The sequence below is a fragment of the Trachypithecus francoisi genome, unplaced genomic scaffold (genome assembly GCF_009764315.1).
Source record: "Trachypithecus francoisi isolate TF-2019V2 unplaced genomic scaffold, Tfra_2.0 Lachesis_group13, whole genome shotgun sequence".
Taxonomy (NCBI): Eukaryota; Metazoa; Chordata; class Mammalia; order Primates; family Cercopithecidae; genus Trachypithecus; species Trachypithecus francoisi.
This window is the reverse complement of record NW_022681458.1, coordinates 44,971,311-44,991,907: the sequence shown is the minus strand read 5'-3', so window position 1 is coordinate 44,991,907 and position 20,597 is coordinate 44,971,311. Positions and strand designations below refer to the sequence as shown.

The window sequence follows — 20,597 nt, the reverse complement described above, 5'->3', positions numbered from 1 at the left end:
TTATGCAATGGTATTTGTGTATCTAAATGTATAAAAGGTACAGTAGAAATACAGTATTGTCATCTAATGGGACTACGGTCATATATGCAGTCTGTCATTGAAATGTCATCATGCAGCACATGACTGCAGTGACATTAATTCATAATTATGTACTTAGTAGAAAAATGATGAGTAGCTTTCTTTAGCAATACAGATTTATTTACCACATGGTAACAGCAGATTTCTTAAAAATCTTAATTAGGATCTCGATCCTAATACAAGATTTGTAGATGCTTTGACTAATTTTTTGAGTGTACTCATTGTTCTGAGGCAAGGAGGCCACGTCATGGCCACTGAATTAAGGGATAGGCAGTGCTTCTTCTAAGTGTGTGGTGTTGTTGAGTTAACACCCCGAGCATGGCCTAACCTTTTCATGTTTGTGAAAAAAGAGATTTATGAAAATCTAGGAAGAATCCATCTATACTGTAATTGACTTTGCTCCAGTGAATCTGTCTGTGGAGTCTTTTGCCCTTGTACCATAGCTGTTTCTCTGGTAGTTGCTTGAGGTATTTAGTGAGATTAGTGGTGTATTCTAATGTCATATCAGCTATACTCTGATCATATGTAAGAGCTGGAGTATATATTATGAAATCTATAGGTGTCACAGAGAATATTGTCCTGACTGATCCCAAAGTATCAGCTACAGATTGGGACTTAGTATTATAATTTCTCATTTTTTTTATTGTTTCTAGGAAACCAAAGCAAGTAAAGTTCATTTCCTCTCAAGGTTTTATAATCATTATGCATTCTAAAATTTACCTTTTATCTTTTTCTATTATCTATTATCTGTCATAAACAGTTGATTTTAAGACAAAATCTCTCATAAGTCAGTTTGCCTTTTTTCATTTTAGACAACTTTGAAGTTTCTCTCTGAAGGATCCGATGTTCCATAGTGGTGGGATTAATTGTAGATGACACTAAGATCAACAAGAAGGCTATATTGTTCTACTTGCGAGTGTGGAGAAAGGAGAGAGAGTTGTTGTGAACTGATGTCTCCCTTGGAGTGGCATCATTAGACAGATTTTGGATAGGTATCCTTCAGTTTCTGAGCCAGTATTAGACCATTGTTCTTTCAGTGATCCTTTTACTTACACTATCTTCTGGTTTCTTCAATAGTCTTTCAGTTCTTAACAGGAGACTTTCTGGTCTAGTGTTTATGTCAGAGGTCAGTTTTATATAAAGAACCATAAGTCATATTGATTTCTAGCTTGTATACTTCTTAAGGCTACCCAAAAACATTTGTTCACATATTAGATGTTTTCTAAAACAGTTTAATGTTTCAATTTACTTTTTTCTTATGGCACTCTCAAATTTAGATTTAGGCCCGTTAACAAAAAGAGAGGATAAGGCTTTCTTTACTTAATCTGTTGGGTCTACTCCAGAGTACTATATGAAAGAAGGGCAAAACTGCTAAGGCATTTGTCAACTATTTAACATTTGGCATCGCTCTTCTTAAGAGCATTTATTCTGGCTTTTATCTGGTGATCAGTCATGTCATTGAGCAAAAGGGCTTAAGTTGGCACTGTACCATGTGATCCTGTGTTCCCTGCCTTGGACTTCTTTAGACAATAGAGATTTATAAATCACTTTCTAATTGTAAGCCCTTTTATAAATGGTCAGAAACAATGTACAGTGTATAGCAGACTAAAATAGACTATGGAATATTTTCTGTTTACCAACCTCAACAGAAAGACAGCTTTGGTGTTTTTTTTTTCTTTTTTTTTTTTTGTAGTTCTAATAATATTGAGTCTCATTGGACTGGTCATATGCCTACTGTCAACCAATCACTGTGACTTGAAAGATGGATTATGCACTGATGCTGGGGCCTGGGTGCCATGTTCCATCTCTGAAACTGAGGATGGTTTTCCAAAGCAAATCAAGGTGATGTTCGCATAAGAAAGGGGAAATGGTGTTAGGCCAGACCAAAACCACAGATGCCCAACAGTCAAAAGATTGTAAGTAGAGAAAATACACCAAGGCGGTCACTATTGAATTTTATTAATGTTGCAGCCAGAGAGCTCTGAGCTGGTGCTGGGTCTTTCTCTTATTCTGACACCCCTTTTCCTCTAGAGCATTTATATAAGATACCCGCAAGCTGTCAAGTTCTTCCTGAAGGTTTTAAAAACTGATTCTTTAATAACCTAAATGTAGGACCCTCCAGGTAGCTACAGACAATGGCAGCTGTATAGCTACCTACCTCTCAGTATTTCCTCCACCAGCAATATACAACAAGACAGGAAAAGTCAGTTCTGCATAAAAACCACACCCTCAGCATATATGAAGACGAACAATGCCAAATCTTCAAAATATCCAAGTAAAAAGAGAAAAATCACCAAACCCCTCTCCACACTCTCTCATATGAGTACTTCTGCCCAACCCTCACCTCACCACAAGGTAGCAAACAAAGGCAGAGTAAGAAAAACTGTAGGGACTACAGAAAAAGGAAGCAAGTGCGGGGGTCCAGGGTTGATCTCAAACCACCAGCACAAAGACTAAATGCACCCTAAGTCTGGAATACTGAAAAAAAAAAAAAAAAAAAAAAAGTGTCCAGGCGGGTGACAGCGTGAACTACAGGGAAGGAACTTCTTTAGGATACACAGGATTTAAAGATGCAGGCATGATTTAAAGGCAAAGGGCATAGCTTCTGAAAAGGCAAAAAGAAAGGGAGAAAGCCCCTTTTGGCAATTGGATTGTTAAAGGGAAAGGGAAAAAAGGAAAAGAAAAGAGGTCTTAGCAAGAAAAAAGAGAAGCATAAAATCAAAGAACTCATAACCCTTCCCACAATCACCAACACACACACACACACACACACACACACACACACACACTCTCTCTCTCTCTCTCTCTCTCTCTCTCTCTCTCTCACCTGGAAAAACACCTGGACTTTTTTGAAAACACCTGGACTTTGCTACATTCACAGAAGAGGACATGACAAACTAGAAATATTAATAAACAGCCAAATACCACAAATAGGAACAAGAGGAAAGTTCATACAGAGCTACTGCCAAAAATCAAGAAATGAAACTCCCTCGTATCAAATTAGGAAAAAAATTTCCCAATAAACAATTACAAAGGAGAAGAAACTAAAAGTGAACATTTCAAATAAATATATCAGGCAAACGTTGAGGATATGAAAAAACACTGTGAAACAGAAATTCAAAAACAGGAGAGAAGTGGACAGAAATCAGAGATAAAAGCAGGAGTCATTGAAAAAGCCAGGAAAACAGCCAAGAAAATGAAAATGACAAAGGAAGAAATAAAAAAAGAGAAAAAGTAATGGAATGGAAGACTCCAATATTTGTGTTATTGAGGAAGAAAATTAAAGCAAGGTAACAGAGGTAATGTTTAAAACTATACTTCAAGAGCACTTTTAAAAATAGAGAAAAAAAGTCTATAAATTTAAAGTGTTTAACAAGTATTAGGTTGGGGTGCAAAAGTAGTTGCAGTTTTGCAATTAAAAGTAATGGCAGGCTGGGCGCAGTGGCTCACGCCTGTAATCCCAGCACTTTGGGAGGCCGAGGCGGGCAGATCATCTGAGGTCAGGAGTTTGAGACCAGCCTGACCAACATGGTGAAACCCCATCTCTACTCAAAATACAAAAAAGCAGCCGGGCGTGGTGGCGGGCGCCTGTAGTCCTAGCTATTCAGGAGGCTGAGACAGGAAAACTGCTTGAACCCCGGGGGGGCAGAGGTTGCAGTGAGCCGAGATCATGCCACTGTACTCCAGCCTGGGCGACAAAGAGAGACTCCGTCTCAAAAAAAAAAAAAAAAAAAAGCGGAAACCGTGATTACTTTTGCACCAACCTAATACTTGGGAAAAACTGAATGATCAAGTTTAAGACATATTCTGATAAAAGTATTAAATTTCAAAGACAAAAGATCCTCAAGGTCAGTAGGCCAAAAGATGAAAAGAATTTACAAAGGCAAAAGACTGTCAGACATTGAGAAACCAATACAGTAAGCAAGGTGACAAGGAATTGGTGTGGTTGGCAGGATTCTAAGAGGGGCCCCAGGATTCTTTGCCCACTGGTGAACACGCCTGCATTATCCCTAGACTGTGAAAGTGATGGATTTTACTCCCGTAATTAGATTGTATGTCACAGTTAATTTTCAGAAAGGGAGATTATCCTGGTGGGCCTGACCTAATCACATAATCCCTTTAAAAGCAATTTTCTCCAGATGCACGCAGAAGAGAAAGAGATTTAAAGCACAAGGGTTTCATGTGCCCTTGCTGGCTTGAAGAGGAAGAAGCCACGCATGCAGGTGGCCTCTAGGAGCTGAGAGCGGCCCCTGACTGAAAGCAAAAAAGCAGTCCCAAAACTGTACCCACCTGAAGGAGCTTGGCAGCACATTCCTTCCCTGAAGTTGCTTTAGGGCTTGGAGCCAAGTGGAGTTGGAGCTGAATGTTGATTAGAGTTGATGTGGCTCAGTCTGGGCCACCAGTCCATTTCCTGACAGGCCCTCAGCACTTCTATACCTTTCCAGCACCCAAAGAGGGTGCTTTGGGACAGGTAGAATCTACCACCAATAATAATGATTCCTGTCAAAGGAAACCCAAATAGGATTTCTCTCCCAGCTTAGGTGAGGCTTGTAAGTTTCTGATTTCTACTGCCTTTAATGTAGGTGCCAGCACCTCTTCCCACACCTTTAAAATCACTGCTGCCTCTACTGCTCCGAGGCATTGGAGTAGTTGAACAGAGCTATCGTATGTTGTTTCCTCTGATTCTCTAAAGTCTCAGCTTTGCCTCCTTCCATCAGAATCAAGAGTCATCCTGAGTTTCTTTTGCTTCTTGAGCTGCCTGAAACGGCCTGCAGTTGGCAGCACTCTTTGACTCTTCCCCGCCTCCACTGCTTTTGCAAACGTAAGTAAGTTCTTGACGAGCCCTACCTAGCAGACACAAAGTGAGAAGACTTCTGGCTTCCTGATGAGACTAGGTTTATTATTAAGGGAAAGCCAAAAGCTTGCTATAAAGCTTAGCCAAGCCCACAGGCCATGTACTCTTTTTGTACTTCTAATCCTAATAACATCTCGGAGGACCTTGTAAATCCTTCACAATCCACCTCTGCCTCTTAGTCTCTGAGGCGCCCCCAGCTCCCACTTTCCCTGTTAGCTCTCCACATCGGCCATTTCAGTGGTCCTGTTCTCTATTTTGTTGGTCAGATGTAGATGAGGCTGGTCTGCTTTCTTCTGGGATCCTCCTAAGAACTCCACTCGACTTTCCAAGATCTTCCTTACTTTTCTAAACACAATTCAACTTTATTTTGAAGTTTCATGTTGGCCATAAAAGGGGAAAAAACTGATAAACTTGATGATACTAAAATCTCAAACTTGAGTGTTAAAGACACCACACATAAAGTGAAAAGTAATAGGCTTAATACTAGAATAAGAATGCCTATGATTCAATAAGAAATATGACCCAGTTTTTTAAAAAATTGGCAGAGAATCTCAAAAGCAATCCAGAGAAGAAAAAAAAAAATCCAAAAGGTTTATAAATATATGAAAAGATAGATTTCAACTTAACCAGCATGCAAATGAAAGTTATTTTTCACTTATCAGTTGGGACAAAAGTAAGAAGTTTGAAGCAAGCATGGGGAAACAGGTATCCTCACACAATTGGTACAGCCATTTGGGAGGGCATTCTGGCAGCATGTACTGTGTTCAAATGCATGTACCCTACAATCCAGGAATTATGGCTGTGTACATGATGAGGCATGCAGTTTCTTTCTCCCCTGGAGAGGCTAACTTGGTTCCTACAGGTCCTGTGCATCCTAGGAGGAAAACTTTAGGCCTTTCCATGTAAATTATCTGCAAGACAAACAGACCTTTATATTGTTAACATTGACTGATACTTGCAGCGGAACTTCAATATGTTAACACCTTACCGTCTCGTCTCTCGGGCTTACCAAAGAGACCTTCTAGGAAAAGAATGGGAATAGGAAGAGAAAAGATATTGAGGAGAGGGGGAAAAAACTATCCTGTTATTTAGCAACTGAAATTATCAAGATATTTTTGGCCTTTAAAAATTTCCTAGAGATAGAGTTAATGTGAATTGTTTTTCACTCATTCCAAAGCTGGCTTTAGTCTGCGACTCGAAGGTATTGCTTTTCAACCTTTTTTGTTTCATGGCATACAGAATACACAGCACTGTATGCAAGGTATGCTGAGATGGATGGTAAAGGCTGCTCAGCGATTTGCTGGCTTCCCCAAGGCCTGACAGGTGATCATGCTTGCTCCCAGCACACAGTTGGAGCACTTTTTTGTTGTTGTTTGGTTTTTTTATACTTTAAGTTCTGGGGTACATGTGCAGAACATGCAGGTTTGTTACATATGCATACATGTGCTATGGTGGTTTGCTGCAGTCATCAACCCATCATCTACATTAGGTATTTCTCCTAATACCATCCCTCCCCTAGCCCCCAACAGGCCTGGGTGTGTGATGTTTCCCTCCCTGTGTCCATATATTCTCATTGTTCAGCTCCCACTTATGAGTGAAAACATGCGGTGTTTGGTTTTGTGTTCTTGTGTTTGCTGAGAATGGTGGTTTCCAGCTTCATCCATGTCCCTGCAAAGGACATGAACTCATCTTTTTTTTACGGCTGCATAGTATTCCATGGTGTATATGTGCCACATTTTCTTTATCCAGTCTATGATTGATGGGCATTTGAGTTGGTTCCAAGTCTTTGCTATTGTGAACAGTGCCACAATAAACATACGTGTGCATGTGTCTTTATAGTAGAATGATTTATAATCCTTTGGGTATCTACCCAGTAAAGGGATTACTGGGTCAAATGGTACTTCTGGTTCTAGATCCTTGAAGAATCACCATAGTGTCTTCCACAGTGGCTGAACTAATTTACACTCCCACCAACAGTGTAAAAGCGTTCCTATTTCTCCACATCGTCTCCAGCATCTGTTCTTTCCTGACTTTTTAATGATCGCCATTCTAACTGGCATGAGATGGTATCTGATTGTGGTTTTGATTTGCATTTCTCTAATAATGGTGATGATGAGCATTTTTTCATGTTTGTTGGCTGCATAAATGTCTTCTCTTGAGAACTGCCTGTTCATATCCTTCACTCACGTTTTGATGGGGTTCTTTTTTTCTTGTAAATTTGTTTAAGTTCTTTGCAGGTTCTGGATATTAGTGCTTTGTCAGATGGATAGATTGCAAAAATTTTCTCCCATTATGTAGACTGCCTGCTCACTCTGATGATAGTTTCTTTTGCTGTGCAGAAGCTCTTTAGTTTAATTAGATCCCATTGGTCTATTTTGGCTTTTGTTGCCATTGCTTTTGATGTTTTAGCATGAAGTGTTTGCCCATGCCTGTGTCCTGAATGGTATTGCCTAGGTTTTCTTCTAGGGTTTTTATGGTTTTAGGTCTTACGTTTAAGTCTTTAATCCATCTTGAGTTAATTTTTGTATAAGGTATAAGGAAGGGATCCAGTTTCAGCTTTCTGCCTATGGCTAGCCAGTTTTCCCAAAACCATTATATTAAATAGGGAATCGTCTCCCCATTGCTTGTTTTTGTCAGGTTTGTCAAAGATCTGATGGTTGTAGATGGTGGTGTTATTTCTGAGGCCTCTGTTCTATTCCATTGGTCTGCATATCTGTTTTGGTACCAGTACCATGCTGTTTTGGTTACTGTAGCCTTGTAATATAGTTTGAAGTCAGGTAGCATGATGCCTTCACCTTTGTTCTTTTTGCTTAGAATTGTCTTGCCTATGTGGGCTCTTTTTTGGTTCCATATGAACTTTAAAGTAGTTATTTCCAATTCTGTGAAGAAAGTCAATGGTAGCTTGATGGGGATAGCATTGAATCTATAAATTACTTTTTGCAGTATGACCATTTTCATGATATTGACTCTTCCTGTCCATGAGCATGGAATGTTTTTCCATTTGTTTGTGTCCTCTCTTATTTCCTTGAGCAGTGGTTGGTAGTTCTCCTTGAAGAGGTCCTTCATATCCCTTGTAAGTTGTATTCCTAGGTATTTTATTCTCTTTCTAGCAATTGTGAATGGGAGTTCACTCATGATTTGGCTCTTTGTTTATCTGTTATTGATGTATAGAAATGCTTATGATTTTTGCACATTGATTTTGAATCCTAAGACTTTGCTGAAGTTGCTTATCAGCTTAAGGAGATTTGGGGCTGAGATGATGGGGTTTTCTAAATATACAGTCATGTCATCTGCAAACAGAGACAATTAGACTTCCTGTTTTTCTAATTGAATGCCCTTTATTTCTTTCTCTTGCCTGATTGCCCTGGCCACAACTTCCAATACCATGTTGAATAGGAGTGGTGAGAGAGGGCATCCTTGTCTAGTGCCGGTTTTCAAAGGGAATGCTTCCAGTTTTTGCCCACTCAGCATGATATTGGCTGTGGGTTTATCATAAATAGCTCTTACTATTTTGAGATATGTTCCATCAGTACCTAGTTTGTTGAGAGTTTTTAGCATCAAACGCTGTTGACTTTTGTCGAAGGCCTTTTCTGCATCTATTGAGATAATCATATTGTGGTTTTTGTCATTGGTTCTGTTTATGTGATGGATTACGTTTATTGAATTGTGTATGTTGATCCAGACTTGCATCCCAGGGATGAAGCCCACCTGATCATGGCGGATAAGCTTTTTGATGTGGTGCTGGATTCGGTTTGCCAGTATTTTATTGGGGATTTTTGCTTCAATGTTCATCAGGGATATTTCCCTAAAATTTTCTTTTTTTGTTGTGTCTCTGCCAGGTTTTGGTATCAGGATGATGCTGGCCTCATAAAATGAGTTAGGGAGGATCCCTCTTTTTCTATTGATTGGGATAGTTTCAGAAGGAATGGTACCAGCTCCTCTTTGTACCTCTGGTAGAATTCAGCTGTGAATCTGTCTGGTCCTGGACTTTTTTTTTTTTATTGGTAGGCTATTACTGCCTCAATTTCAGAACTTGTTATTGGTCTATTCAGGGATTCGACATCTTCCTGGTTTATTCTTGGGAGGGTGTATGCGTCCAGGAATTTATCCATTTCTTCTAGATTTTCTAGTTTATTTGCACAGAGATGTTTATAGTATTCTCTGATGGTAGTTTGTATTTCTGTGGGGTCGGTGGTGATCTCCCCTTTATCATTTTTTATTGTGTCTATTTGATTCTTCTCTCTTTTCTTCTTTTTTAGTCTAGCTAGTGGTCTATTTTGTTGATCTTTTCAGAAAACCAGCTCCTGGATTCATTGATTTTTTTGAAGGGTTTTTTGTGTCTCTGTCTCCTTCAGTTCTGCTCTCATCTTAGTTGTTTCTTGTCTTCTGCTAGCTTTTGAATGTGTTTGCTTTTGCTTCTCTAGTTCTTTCAATTGTGATGTTAGGGTGTTGATTTTAGATTTTTCCTGCTTTCTCTTGTGGGCATTTAGTGCTATAAATTTCCCTCTCCACACTCCTTCCCTCCCTCCCTCCCTCCCTTCCTCCCTCCCTTCCTTCCTTCCTTCCATTTTGAGACAGAGTCTGGCTCTGTTGCCCGGGCTGGAGTGCAGTGCCCGGATCTCAGCTCACTGCAAGCTCCGCCTCCTGGGTTCCCGCCATTCTCCTGCCTCAGCCTCCCGAGTAGCTGGGACTACAGGCGCCACCACCATGCCTGGCTAATTTTTTTGTATTTTTTTTAGTAGAGACGGGGTTTCACTGTGTTAGCCAGGATGGTCTCGATCTCCTGACCTAGTGATCCGCCCGTCTCGGCCTCCCAAAGTGCTGGGATTACAGGCTTGAGCCACCCGGCCCGGCCACCACACTGCTTTAAATGTGTCCCAGAGATTCTGGTATGTTGTGTCTTTGTTCTCATTGGTTTCAAAGAACATTTTTATTTCTGCCTTCATTTTGTTATGTACCCAGTAGTCATTCAGGAGCAGAAGGTTGTTCAGTTTCCATGTACTTGTGTGGTTTTGAGTGAGTTTCTTAATCCTGAGTTCTGATTTGATTGCACTGTGGTCTGAGAGACTGTTATGATTTCCATTCTTTTGCATTTGCTGAGGAGTGTTTTACTTCCAATTATGTGGTCCATTTTAGAATAAGTGCGACATGGTGCTGAGAAGAATGTATATTCTGTTGATTTGGAGTGGAGAGTTTTGTAGATGTCTATTTAGGTCTCCTTGGTCCAGAGCTGAGTTGAAGTCCTGGATATCTGTCTAATATTCACAGGGGGGTGTTAAAGTCTCCCACTATCATTGTGTGGGAGTCTAAGTCTCTTTATAGGTCCCTAAGAACTTGCTTTATGAATCTGGATGCTCCTGTATTGGGTACATATATATTTAGGATAGTTAGCTCTTCTTGTTACATTGATCCCTTTACCATTATGTGATGCCTTTGTCTCTTTTGATCTTTGTTGGTTTAAAGTCTGATTTTTTCAGAGACTAGGATTGCAACCTCTGCTTTTTTTTTTTTTTTTTTTTTCCCTTTCCATTTGCTTGGTAAATATTCCTCCATCCCTTTATTTTGAGCCTATTTGTGTCTATGCACATGAGATGGGTCTCCTGAATACAACAGACCAATGAGTCTTGACTCTTGATCCAACTTGCCAGTCTGTATCTTTTAATTGGGGCATTGGCCTGTTTCTGTGTGAATTTGATCCTGTCATTATGATGCTAGCTGGTTATTTTGCCTCTTAGTTGATGTAGTTTCTTCATATGGTCTTTACAATTTGGTATGTTTTTGCAGTGGCTGGTACAAGTTGTTCCTTTCCATGTGTAGTGCTTCCTTCAGGAGCTCTTATAAGGCAGGCCTGGTGGTGACAAAATCTCTCAGTATTTGCTTGTCTGTAAAGGATTTTATTTCTCCTTCGCTTATGAAGCTTAGTTTGGCTGGATATGAAATTCTGGGTTGAAGATTCTTTTCTTTACAATTGTTGAATATTGGCCCCCACACTTTTCTGGTTTCTGCTGAGAGATCTGCTGTTAGTCTGATGGGCTTTCCTTTGTGGGTAACCCGACTTTTCTCTCTGGCTGCCCTTAACATTTTTTCCTTCATTTCAACCTTGGTGAGTCTGACAATTATGTGTCTTGGGGTTGCTCTTCTCGAGTATTATCTTTGTGGTGTTCTCTGTATTTCCTGAATTTGAATGTTGGCCTGCTTTGCGAGGTTGGAGAAGTTCTCCTGGATAATATCCTGAAGAGTGTTTTCCAACTTGGTTCCATTCTCTCCATCACTTTCAGGTACACCAGTCAAACGTAGATTTGGTCTTTTCACATAGTCCCATATTTCTTGGAGGCTTTGTTCGTTTCTTTTCACTCTTTTTTCTCTAATCTTGTCTTCTTGCTTTATTTCATTGAGTTGATCTTCAGTCTCTGATATCCTTTCTTCTGCTTGATCGATTCGGCTACTGATACTTGTGTATGCTTCACGAAGTTCTCGTGCTGTGTTTTTCAGCTCCATCAGGTCATTTATGTTCTTCTCTAAACTGGTCATTCTAGTTAGCAGTTTGTTTAGCCTTTTTTCAAGGCTCTTAACTTCCTTGCATTGGGTTAGAACATGCTTCTTTACTTTAGTTCAGAGGAGTTTGTTATTACTCACCTTCTGAAGCCTACTTCTGTCAATTCGTCAAACTCATTCTTCATCCAGTTTTGTTCCCTTGCTGGCAAGGAGTTGTGATCCTTTGGAGGAGAGGAGGCATTCTGGTTTTTTGAATATTCAGCCTTTCTGTGCTGGTTTCTCCCCATCTTTGTTGATTTATCTACCTTTAATCTTTGATGTTGGTGACCTTTGGATGGGGTCTCTGAGTGGACGTCCTTTTTGTTGCTGTTAATGCTATTCCTTTCTGTTTGTTAGTTTTCCTACTAACAGTCAGGCCCCTCTGCTGCAGGTCTGATGGATTTTGCTGGAGGTCCACTCTAGACCGTGTTTGCCTCGGAATCACCAGCAGAGGTTGCAGAACAGCAAAGATTGCTGCCTGTTCCTTCCTCTGGAAGCTTCGTCCCAGAGGGGCACACACCTGATGCCAGCCAGAGCTCTCCTATATGAGTGTCTGTCGGTCCCTACTGGGAGTTGTCTCCCAGTCAGGATACACAGGGGTCAGAAAGCCACTTGAGGAGGCAGTCTGTCCCTTATCAGAGCTCGAACTCTGTGCTGGGAGATCTGCTGCTCTCTTCAGAGCTGTCAGGCAGGGACATTTAAGTCTGCTGAAGCTGTGCCCACAGCCGCCCCTTCCCCCAGGTGTTCTGTCCCAGGGAGATGGTGGTTTTATCTGTAAGTCCCTGACTGGGGCTGCTGCCTTTTTTTTTTTTTTTTTTCCAGAGATGCCCTGCCAAGAGAGGAGGAATCTTGTACTTGGTTTTTTGGCATGGTGGTGCACGCCTGTAATACTGGCTACCTGGGAGGCTGAGGTGGGAGGATGACCTGAGCTGGGGAGGACTAGGTTGCATTGAGCTGTGATTGTACCACTGCATTCCAGCCTGGGCTACAGAGCAAAACCCCATCTCTTAAAAAAAATAAGAGGCTTGGTTGGCATCCTTGGAACTACTTATACCAGAATTGACTACTGCTTGTCCTCTTTTATGCAGTTGCAGGTCACTGGGCCAGAGGTATCTGTTTATTGGCTTTCTCTTTCTCCTCTACACTTGCCTGAACTCCCTGAATATAAACGCTTGACAGTCTACTAAAATGCCAAGTGGTCCTGCTAACTCTCACTCTTCACCTTAGCGTACTTACCTGAACTGCAAACAGGATAAATTTGGAGTATGATCTTCAGGGTTGTGATTAGACTTTTCATGCTTCATCTGGTTGTCTTGATACCTGCTAGACTTGTTTAGGTTAAGGCTAAAAAATGGGCAGCAAGAAACACATACTAGGGTCCAGCTGCCCTTATTTCAATGCTGATGGGAACCACACAAACAGAGCTTATGGATCTGATTGCTCAAATATGGAGGGCGAGACTGAGATTTTTTCTATTGAAATGTTAAAAGACAAAACATATTACAACAGTTAAAGTTTACAGTCCTAAATTTATAGAAATGTACTGCCATCTACTGCATATAAAAAATCATTGCAGGATATGTTCCTTCTACTGGAATTATTTATAATCAAGCAGTCACACACATTGCAATGTACGTGAATTTATAAGATATGGCAACTGCCACAAATAACTCATTTAGATTTTTATAACCTTTAATTTTCTTATCTGAAATGTTCTCAATTTTCCATTTTTTGTCTTTAAATTCTATTTTCATTAATTTTTGCAATTACATTTTAAATCTCATAATGTTCTCATTCTTTGAATTCCTTCCTTTCAATAGCATCCTCTTGTTTCATGTGTATGGTATTTTCTTATCTGGGGATATGAATTGCATTTTGTTTCTCTACTTCCTGCATGAGTTCTGTTCCCTTTGTGTTCCTTCCTCCCCTCCCATTGCTTATATGGATCTCTCCCACTCCTGAAGCATTTCTCTGTAGTCTGATGATGGTGAGCTGCCCACTAATGCTGCTAGCAAGGTGCCAGCAAGGTGCCAGCAGTGGGAGGGGTTTGTTCACAGGTAGGCTTCTCTGGCCAGGATGGGCCATTTCATTGAGAACCTTCAAACTGCCAGTATATATAAGCTTTTTTTTCTTGGACAGGATTTTTCAGAAAGGAACCCTTTAACTTCCTGCTCAGAGGATGTTAAATAGATGCCGGTTTGCTAGGAACTAAGGAGAAGGCAGCTGGGCATCTTGCTGCTCCGTGTGTAGACTTCCACTTAATCCTCTGCTTTCAGTATAACACTCTGGCCTTCATCTCTGCCTGGTATTCCCGAATCCAGGGGTCCTGATTCAACAACTCCAGAAAATAGACCACCAGTGTTCCATGAGGGAGTGGGACAGTTTCCTTAGGTGAAAAGGGTAACTAGAGGGTCTCACTGCGGCTTAACAGACTTTCCACTGCTCCCATTTTTGACCCCACTTCACCTGCGTTTGGAGGCACCTAGTGGACGAGCTTTAAGGTCTTGAATCAGCTTGCTTCTGCCCCTCTCCCTACCACCTCCTGTGGGCATTTAGCTTTCATTTTTCTGTAGTTTAGTTACCAATTGCCCATTTGCTTCCTAGTTTCTAAAAATTATTTTGTCATCTCCCTGTCATCTCTTACTCTTTTTGGCCTGGAGTTTATACTGTCTTTTTTGTTTGCTGTGTTTTGCTGGTTTTTGGATTTGGGAGGTAAAAGTAACTGTGTTACTTTTGAGATGGAACAGGGACCCCTCTTAGGGGCCTGCAGCCTGTCCCTGCACCAAACAAAATTTTCTTAAAATATTCAATTCCTTTAAAAAAAATTCCAGAAACCTAACTAACTAGCCCTAAAAAAATAACGTAACAAAAAGATAGTAACTTAAAACAGTAGCCAAAAAAATTAGTCACTGGATGGTTTGGGTCTCTATAAAAACTAAAAAGAGCATCTTATATGTCCCTGAGTTGTTTTTCAAAAAACCAGACCTGCCACCAAGTGAATCCACTGACACATAAAGCTCTAATAAGGGAGAACTGAAGATTAAATGCTGCCATTCCTTGCTCTGAATTTCTTCCTGAAGGGCCTAAAAGAAGTCATGCCCACGAGCCAGGGCTAACATTCTTTTCTGATGACCCCAAAATTTTAAATAAAGCTTCTCTTCCTTAACCAATTACAAATCAAAAAAATCTTTACATCTGTTACCTATAAGCCCCCACTTCAAGATATCCCACCCTTTGAGGCCAAACCAATGTATTATAGAACCTCCATGTATTAATTTACAATTTTGCCTCTAACTCTTGCTTTCTTAAAATGTACCCCGGCCTTTAAAAACCCTTATGAGCCACTGGAGAGGTCAGGTCCTAAGCATAAACTGCCCAATTCACCTTGCTTCAAGGTGCCTACAAATAAATGCCCTCCTTTCTCCTGCTGAAAACCTTGACATAGATGTTTGACCTTACTATGCCGGGCAAGCAGACCCCAGTTCAATTTAATAACATTGTTGAGATTTTTCATCAACTAATTAGTATTGGCATTTATTATAACTTCGTTTCCCTCCATGCAAATTTGACCACTCCTTATATTTTCACCTAAGTTGTTAATGTTAATGAACACGGCAGCATGTCATTTGCAGTTTGTCTCCAGTCTACATCAGTCTGTCAACATGCATTTGTTGAGTTCGGTCATTCTACCAGCTGAAGAACCAGCCACATTCCCATTCAATCCACAAGCATATCACAGCAGTCTTCCTCACAGACTCTGCTGAAACCCAGATACATAAAAAGTAAGGTAGTCCTCAGAACCACCAGTCTAGTACCAAGCAAAAAGTATATTTCCTAAAAGATTGAAGTGGAAGTTATTATAGAATCAAGGATATCTTATACAATGAATCCAAGGGTGAGAAGGCAGCTGGCCTTTTTGCTTGGAAGAACGAGTAAGTATCCTAAGGAACATCTCCTAAGAGCACACAGATGGCTGGAATCATGCCAGGACTAACATGCCCAAGTGATTTCCAGAATCCACCTTTTGCCGACTTAAAAAATTCAGTTCATTTGATCATTTTCTTCTGAGAATGCCTCAAAATTATAATTTGCAGTTTCGTAGCATAGCCATTAGTATAGGGACTATAGACTTGGAGATATAGTTCATTTCTAGCCCCCCTTACCCATATCCTCACCCACTGTCTTGGCCATTAACTCCTTTCCTACCCTGTTCAGTGTTATGTTGGAGTATACGTTCTTTCAGTATTAACTATAGTAGTATAATACAACACCACAGCAGGAACACTCCTCCTGTTCTTGCTCTGAACGATTTTGAAAAGCCTGTTTATTGTGGATTAGACTTTGTGACTCTACTTATAATTCAGCAACAAATTTTATATTCATTTCTGTTTGCTTTATACTCTTTCTTCCTATGAAAATAGCTAGAAAGCAGTAATGCTAAATTAAAAGATAGAATGGTGGTGGATCAGTTCAAATTTTTTTGTGTGCGCATTTAACAGAAAAACCCAAGCTGGTGTAAATATTAAAGTGAAAACTATAACAGAATCAAGGCTATCTCCTAGACCAAATCCAAGGGTAAGAAGGCAGCTGGCCTTAGGATAGAACTGAAAACTGGAAATCTCTGAGACTTCAGAGAACTCTCTCCTTTGCTCATCTTTACTTCTCTTAATGCATACATCTCACTTTTTTTTTCTCCAACAGAACGGGTTAACTGCTAGTTGGCCTAATTGTTCTGAAGTTCTGGCCCCACATGAAGGTTCTATTTCAAGTCTGAAATTCCCAGGGAAGGAGGGAGGAAACTCCTGATTGGCCCAGATTGATTCAGGAGCAGACTCCCTCCTCGATCAACTGTGACCACACAGGAGCAGCGGAATCTCAGTGCGTAAAACAGATACCAGGACCCCACTGCTAAGGTGAGGATGGTAGGTAAGAGAATGAATATGAGCTTTTAAAATGATACCCCAAAAGATGTTTTATACAGGGGTTTTGATGGGCTGAAGGCCTGGAAGACAGAAACACTGCCAGTGTCTTTTTTCTTTCTAAAATAAGCTTATACTTGGCTGGAAGCAGTGGCTCACGACCTGTAATCCCGGCACTTTGGGAGGCCGAGACAGGGGAATCACGAGGTCAAGAGATCGAGACCATCCTGGCCAACATGGTGAAACCCTGTCTCTACTAAAAATACAAAAGTTAGCTAGGCACAGTGGCGGGCGCCTGTAGTCCCAGCTACTTGGGAGGCTGAGGCAGGAGAATCGCTTGAACCCGGGAGGCAGAGCTTGCAGTGAGCTGAGATCGTGCCACTGGACTCCAGCCTAGAGACAGAGCTAGATTCCGTCTCAAAGAAAAAAAAAACTTAATGTTTGTTGTTACTCTGAACTGCAGCAACTATGCTCTTCTGAAGAAAAATCTGAGCAAGGAACAGGTTGCTAGTGATCTTGGAACATGCTATTTAATCTCTAGATATAAGGTGGTGATGACAATATCAGTAATAACACCTACCTTGCAGTTCCCTGAGAGAAACAGAGATAACATATCCAAAGTGTTTAGCACAGTACTTAGCATATAGTAGGAGAGTAAAAACTCAGCAAATGGTAGCTATGATTTTAAAAGCTAAACAAACCTATGCAATATCAGCTTTTTTTTTTTTTTTTCCTTAGGGAGACTTATTATTTCCTCCAAGGCTATTTAGTAGACACTGGAGCTACATACAGTCCAGTGAGCTAATTTAAGAGAGAAACTCAGAGCACAGAATGCTCAGTTCCACAGAATTCCAACACACTAGTCTAACTTATTACTGTATCTGTTACCTCTACCATTACCTGTAAATGACATGAAGTAAAAAAAAGCATGTGAAACAATTAACCTTAATTATAAAAATAAAATGTATTTAAATTATACACACAGAGTGCACAATCTATTTACTTATTACAAATTCTGCACTAGAAAGTTTTGTGTACAGTAGAAACAGTGGTAAGAATTCCTAGTAAGTCCCTATTTTATTTATTTGATCCTAAGCCTCTACTTGTTTCCCTGTCACAATTGGGCTGGCTGTTACTAACCCATATGCACACTAATTACAGCTTTTATTTTTCCCTAAAAAGTTGTTATTGGCCGGGCACCGTGGCTCAAGCCTGTAATCCCAGCACTTTGGGAGGCTGAGATGGGCGGATCACGAAGTCAGGAGATCGAGACCATCCTGGCTAACATGGTGAAACCCCGTCTCTACTAAAAATACAAAAAACTAGCCGGGCGAGGTGGCGGGCGCCTGTAGTCCCAGCTACTCAGGAGGCTGAGGCAGGAGAATGGCATAAACCCGGGAGGCAGAGCTTGCAATGAGCTGAGATCCGGCCACTGCACTCCAGCCTGGGCGACAGAGTGAGACTCTGTCTCAAAAAAAAATTGTTATTAAGCTAAAACAGTATATCTAAAAAGTATTGTTAACTTAAATTCAAAAACATATAATAGTGGAGATGAGTAAAAGGCTTTTACGTCGTGTTTTTACTTTATCAATCAGGAGTATGTCCTTTATTCCATATGTACTACTTGCCCAGTCTTATATTCTTTGTGATCTTGAAATGGAAACCATGTCCTGTTATTGAACAAGCTCTTCTCTATTTTTTCATCAACCACAAATATAGATGAAGCATTTTTTTATTTGCCTTGGAGCAATATGTTTTGAATTAAGCCCAGCCTCCCATGTTTCAGTTGAGGTAGCTAAGACACATGCAGGTGAAAAGTATAAGACTAAATTATTTGTCTTCTACCTACGACATAACTATTTTAAATAATTTTCTTAGGTGCTTAGTTGTCATGGTCATGACATCATCAGGAGTCCCACTTTGTCTTCCCCTTAATAATAAACAACCTCTGTTTATACGTATTTGAAAAACTGCCTCATGTGATACTGACAGAGCTATAGTATTAAATACAAAGCTAAAGTGAGTTAAAAATAGTGTATTCAACTCCAAGCTAGCTCAAAGGCTTATATGTCCATTTCAGCATTGGGAACAATTTCACTGTAGAATGCGAAAGGAAAAATGATGACAGAATATACAAATTTTTGTAGGAATAATTTTGCATATATACCGCAAGATAATTATTACATATTAAAAATAAATACAGTGTTAGGTAATTCTGAAATTGTCATTTCTATTTTGGAGTTAGTTACGAATAATAAGCCCTGAGACAGAAGATACTGGTCCTCACACAGCAGCTGCCATTGTTCCATTCTCAGTTGCGGTGCTTTATATAGAACAATAGGTATACAGAAGCCTTTGAGCCATTCCGGTATTCCCACTGCTCTGATAAATGAGAGACAAGTTGTAGGCAATATCTCTTCGCAAGTCTAACTGGTCAACTTCTATACCCTAGGGAGAAAAAGATACCCTTATGTTTGATATTTCCAACTGTCAACCAGGACAATTTTATGGCAAATTAATAGTTATAAGTTTTCAAAAGCTATTAAAGCTCATATACTAAAAAAAATTATAAAACTATGCATATACCTTGGATCAATGCTGATTCAGTTAACAGTTATTATCAAATGTTTTAACTGTCTAGCCAGTAATTTAAAGTCTCACCCACAAACTACAGCAGAATAAACGCCAGATGAATTTTGGATTTAAGAGTTTAAAAAAAAAAAGAATCCATAAAAGAAAAAATACAATGGGATAATATAATCTTGAGTAGGAAAAGTCCTTTTTATGATAGCAAAAGTAGCAACTATAAAGGGAAAGATACGTATGACTTCATAAAAAACTTCTCTGTGTAAAAATAACATAATATTAAATGAACACCAATGACCAGATGGGAAAAAATTCCTATGCTATTACGGAAAGGCATATAAAGTGTAGGTTTAGGGAGGGATACAACAAATTGACTATAATATTACCTCACGGGTATTATAGTTTTTCCCACATATATAACAAAGCAATGAATTCAGTGGAATAGATTAGACCTATGTTTCTAATCTTCCCCAATACAAAAATTTTGGGTCAACTAAAAAAAAAAATCTGCAACAATTAAAAATGATACCTATAAAGCTCAAGTAACAAGATTTAACAATATTTATGAAATAACACTGTATAAAACAACCTTTAATAAACAACCTCTTAGGTGTATTTGAAAAACTGCCTTAAGTAATATTGACAGGGCTAGAGTATTAAATGCAAGATGAATAAATGGTGTGAGTAAACAAGTGTTTTTATACATATAAAAAAAGTATATATGAATATGCATATATACCTATTTATACATATACATATATAAATATAAAATATGTATGACATACATATATAAATATGTATACAATACATAAATAGTATATATATAAAAACAGCATCACTATAAAAATATATATTCATTTGTTTAAACTGAACAGTAATAGAAAACAATTGTGAGGGAATACAGGGATTAAGAGTTTTTAAAGTTTTTTCTAATACAGTGCTATGTTAAAATACATTTAAAAATTAACATAAAATATATTTAAAATTAACCTATTTCAGGATTTAAAATAAATATCAGACTTCAAACATAGATCATCATAGTACTGGCAACACTTTACCCTATCTTAAAAATAAACATTAATACTGGTCTTTCATCTTTATAAAGAAACATGTGAGTTACACTTGGAAACAGTCCCAATATTCTTCAATATTCAGACGTTACGTCTACCAGTTCCTGTCTGTAAAGCATAGGAACTACCTTGGGGACTAAAATGCTCACAGCCACAAGCTGTTCACATGGTTGCTGGTCAAGTCTTGAGGCTCAGATGTCAAAGATCTAACTGTTGCTGAACGTAAGTATGTAAATGTACTGAATAACAGAAAATACATTTTAATACAGAAGCTATTATTTACTGTCTGGAATTAGCTAACTGTACTTATCTACAGACAGATGAAATGAAGTGTCTCAGTTTTAAAAATGTACAATACCTCTACCACAAGTGGAGGGAGCTCCAGGGCCTTCTGATAATAGTGGATTGCAAGATGAATCAGCCCCAACTGATGAAGGCCACGGCCCAAATTGTAGAATGATTCCTGGCAGGACCCACGTAAACTGAGGTATCGATTAAGAAAGGAAAAGCCCTAACCAAAAAGAGAAAGATAATTCAATATTTCACTGATTTGAC

General features: G+C 39.4%; 1 protein-coding gene across 1 annotated transcript in view; it reads right to left on the bottom strand.

Moving 5' to 3' along the window:
• Nucleotides 1-18,103: 18,103 nt before the first annotated feature.
• GTF3C3 (general transcription factor IIIC subunit 3) overlaps nt 18,104-20,597 on the bottom strand; it is a 34,821-nt gene continuing 32,327 nt past the window's right edge. Inside the window, exons 17-18 of the mRNA XM_033230781.1 lie at nt 20,401-20,553; nt 18,104-18,834 (exon numbers count right to left, since the gene is read on the bottom strand). Coding sequence (XP_033086672.1) covers nt 18,712-18,834; nt 20,401-20,553 — 276 coding nt within the window. The 3' untranslated portion in view covers nt 18,104-18,711. The remainder of the gene's footprint in view (nt 18,835-20,400; nt 20,554-20,597) is intronic.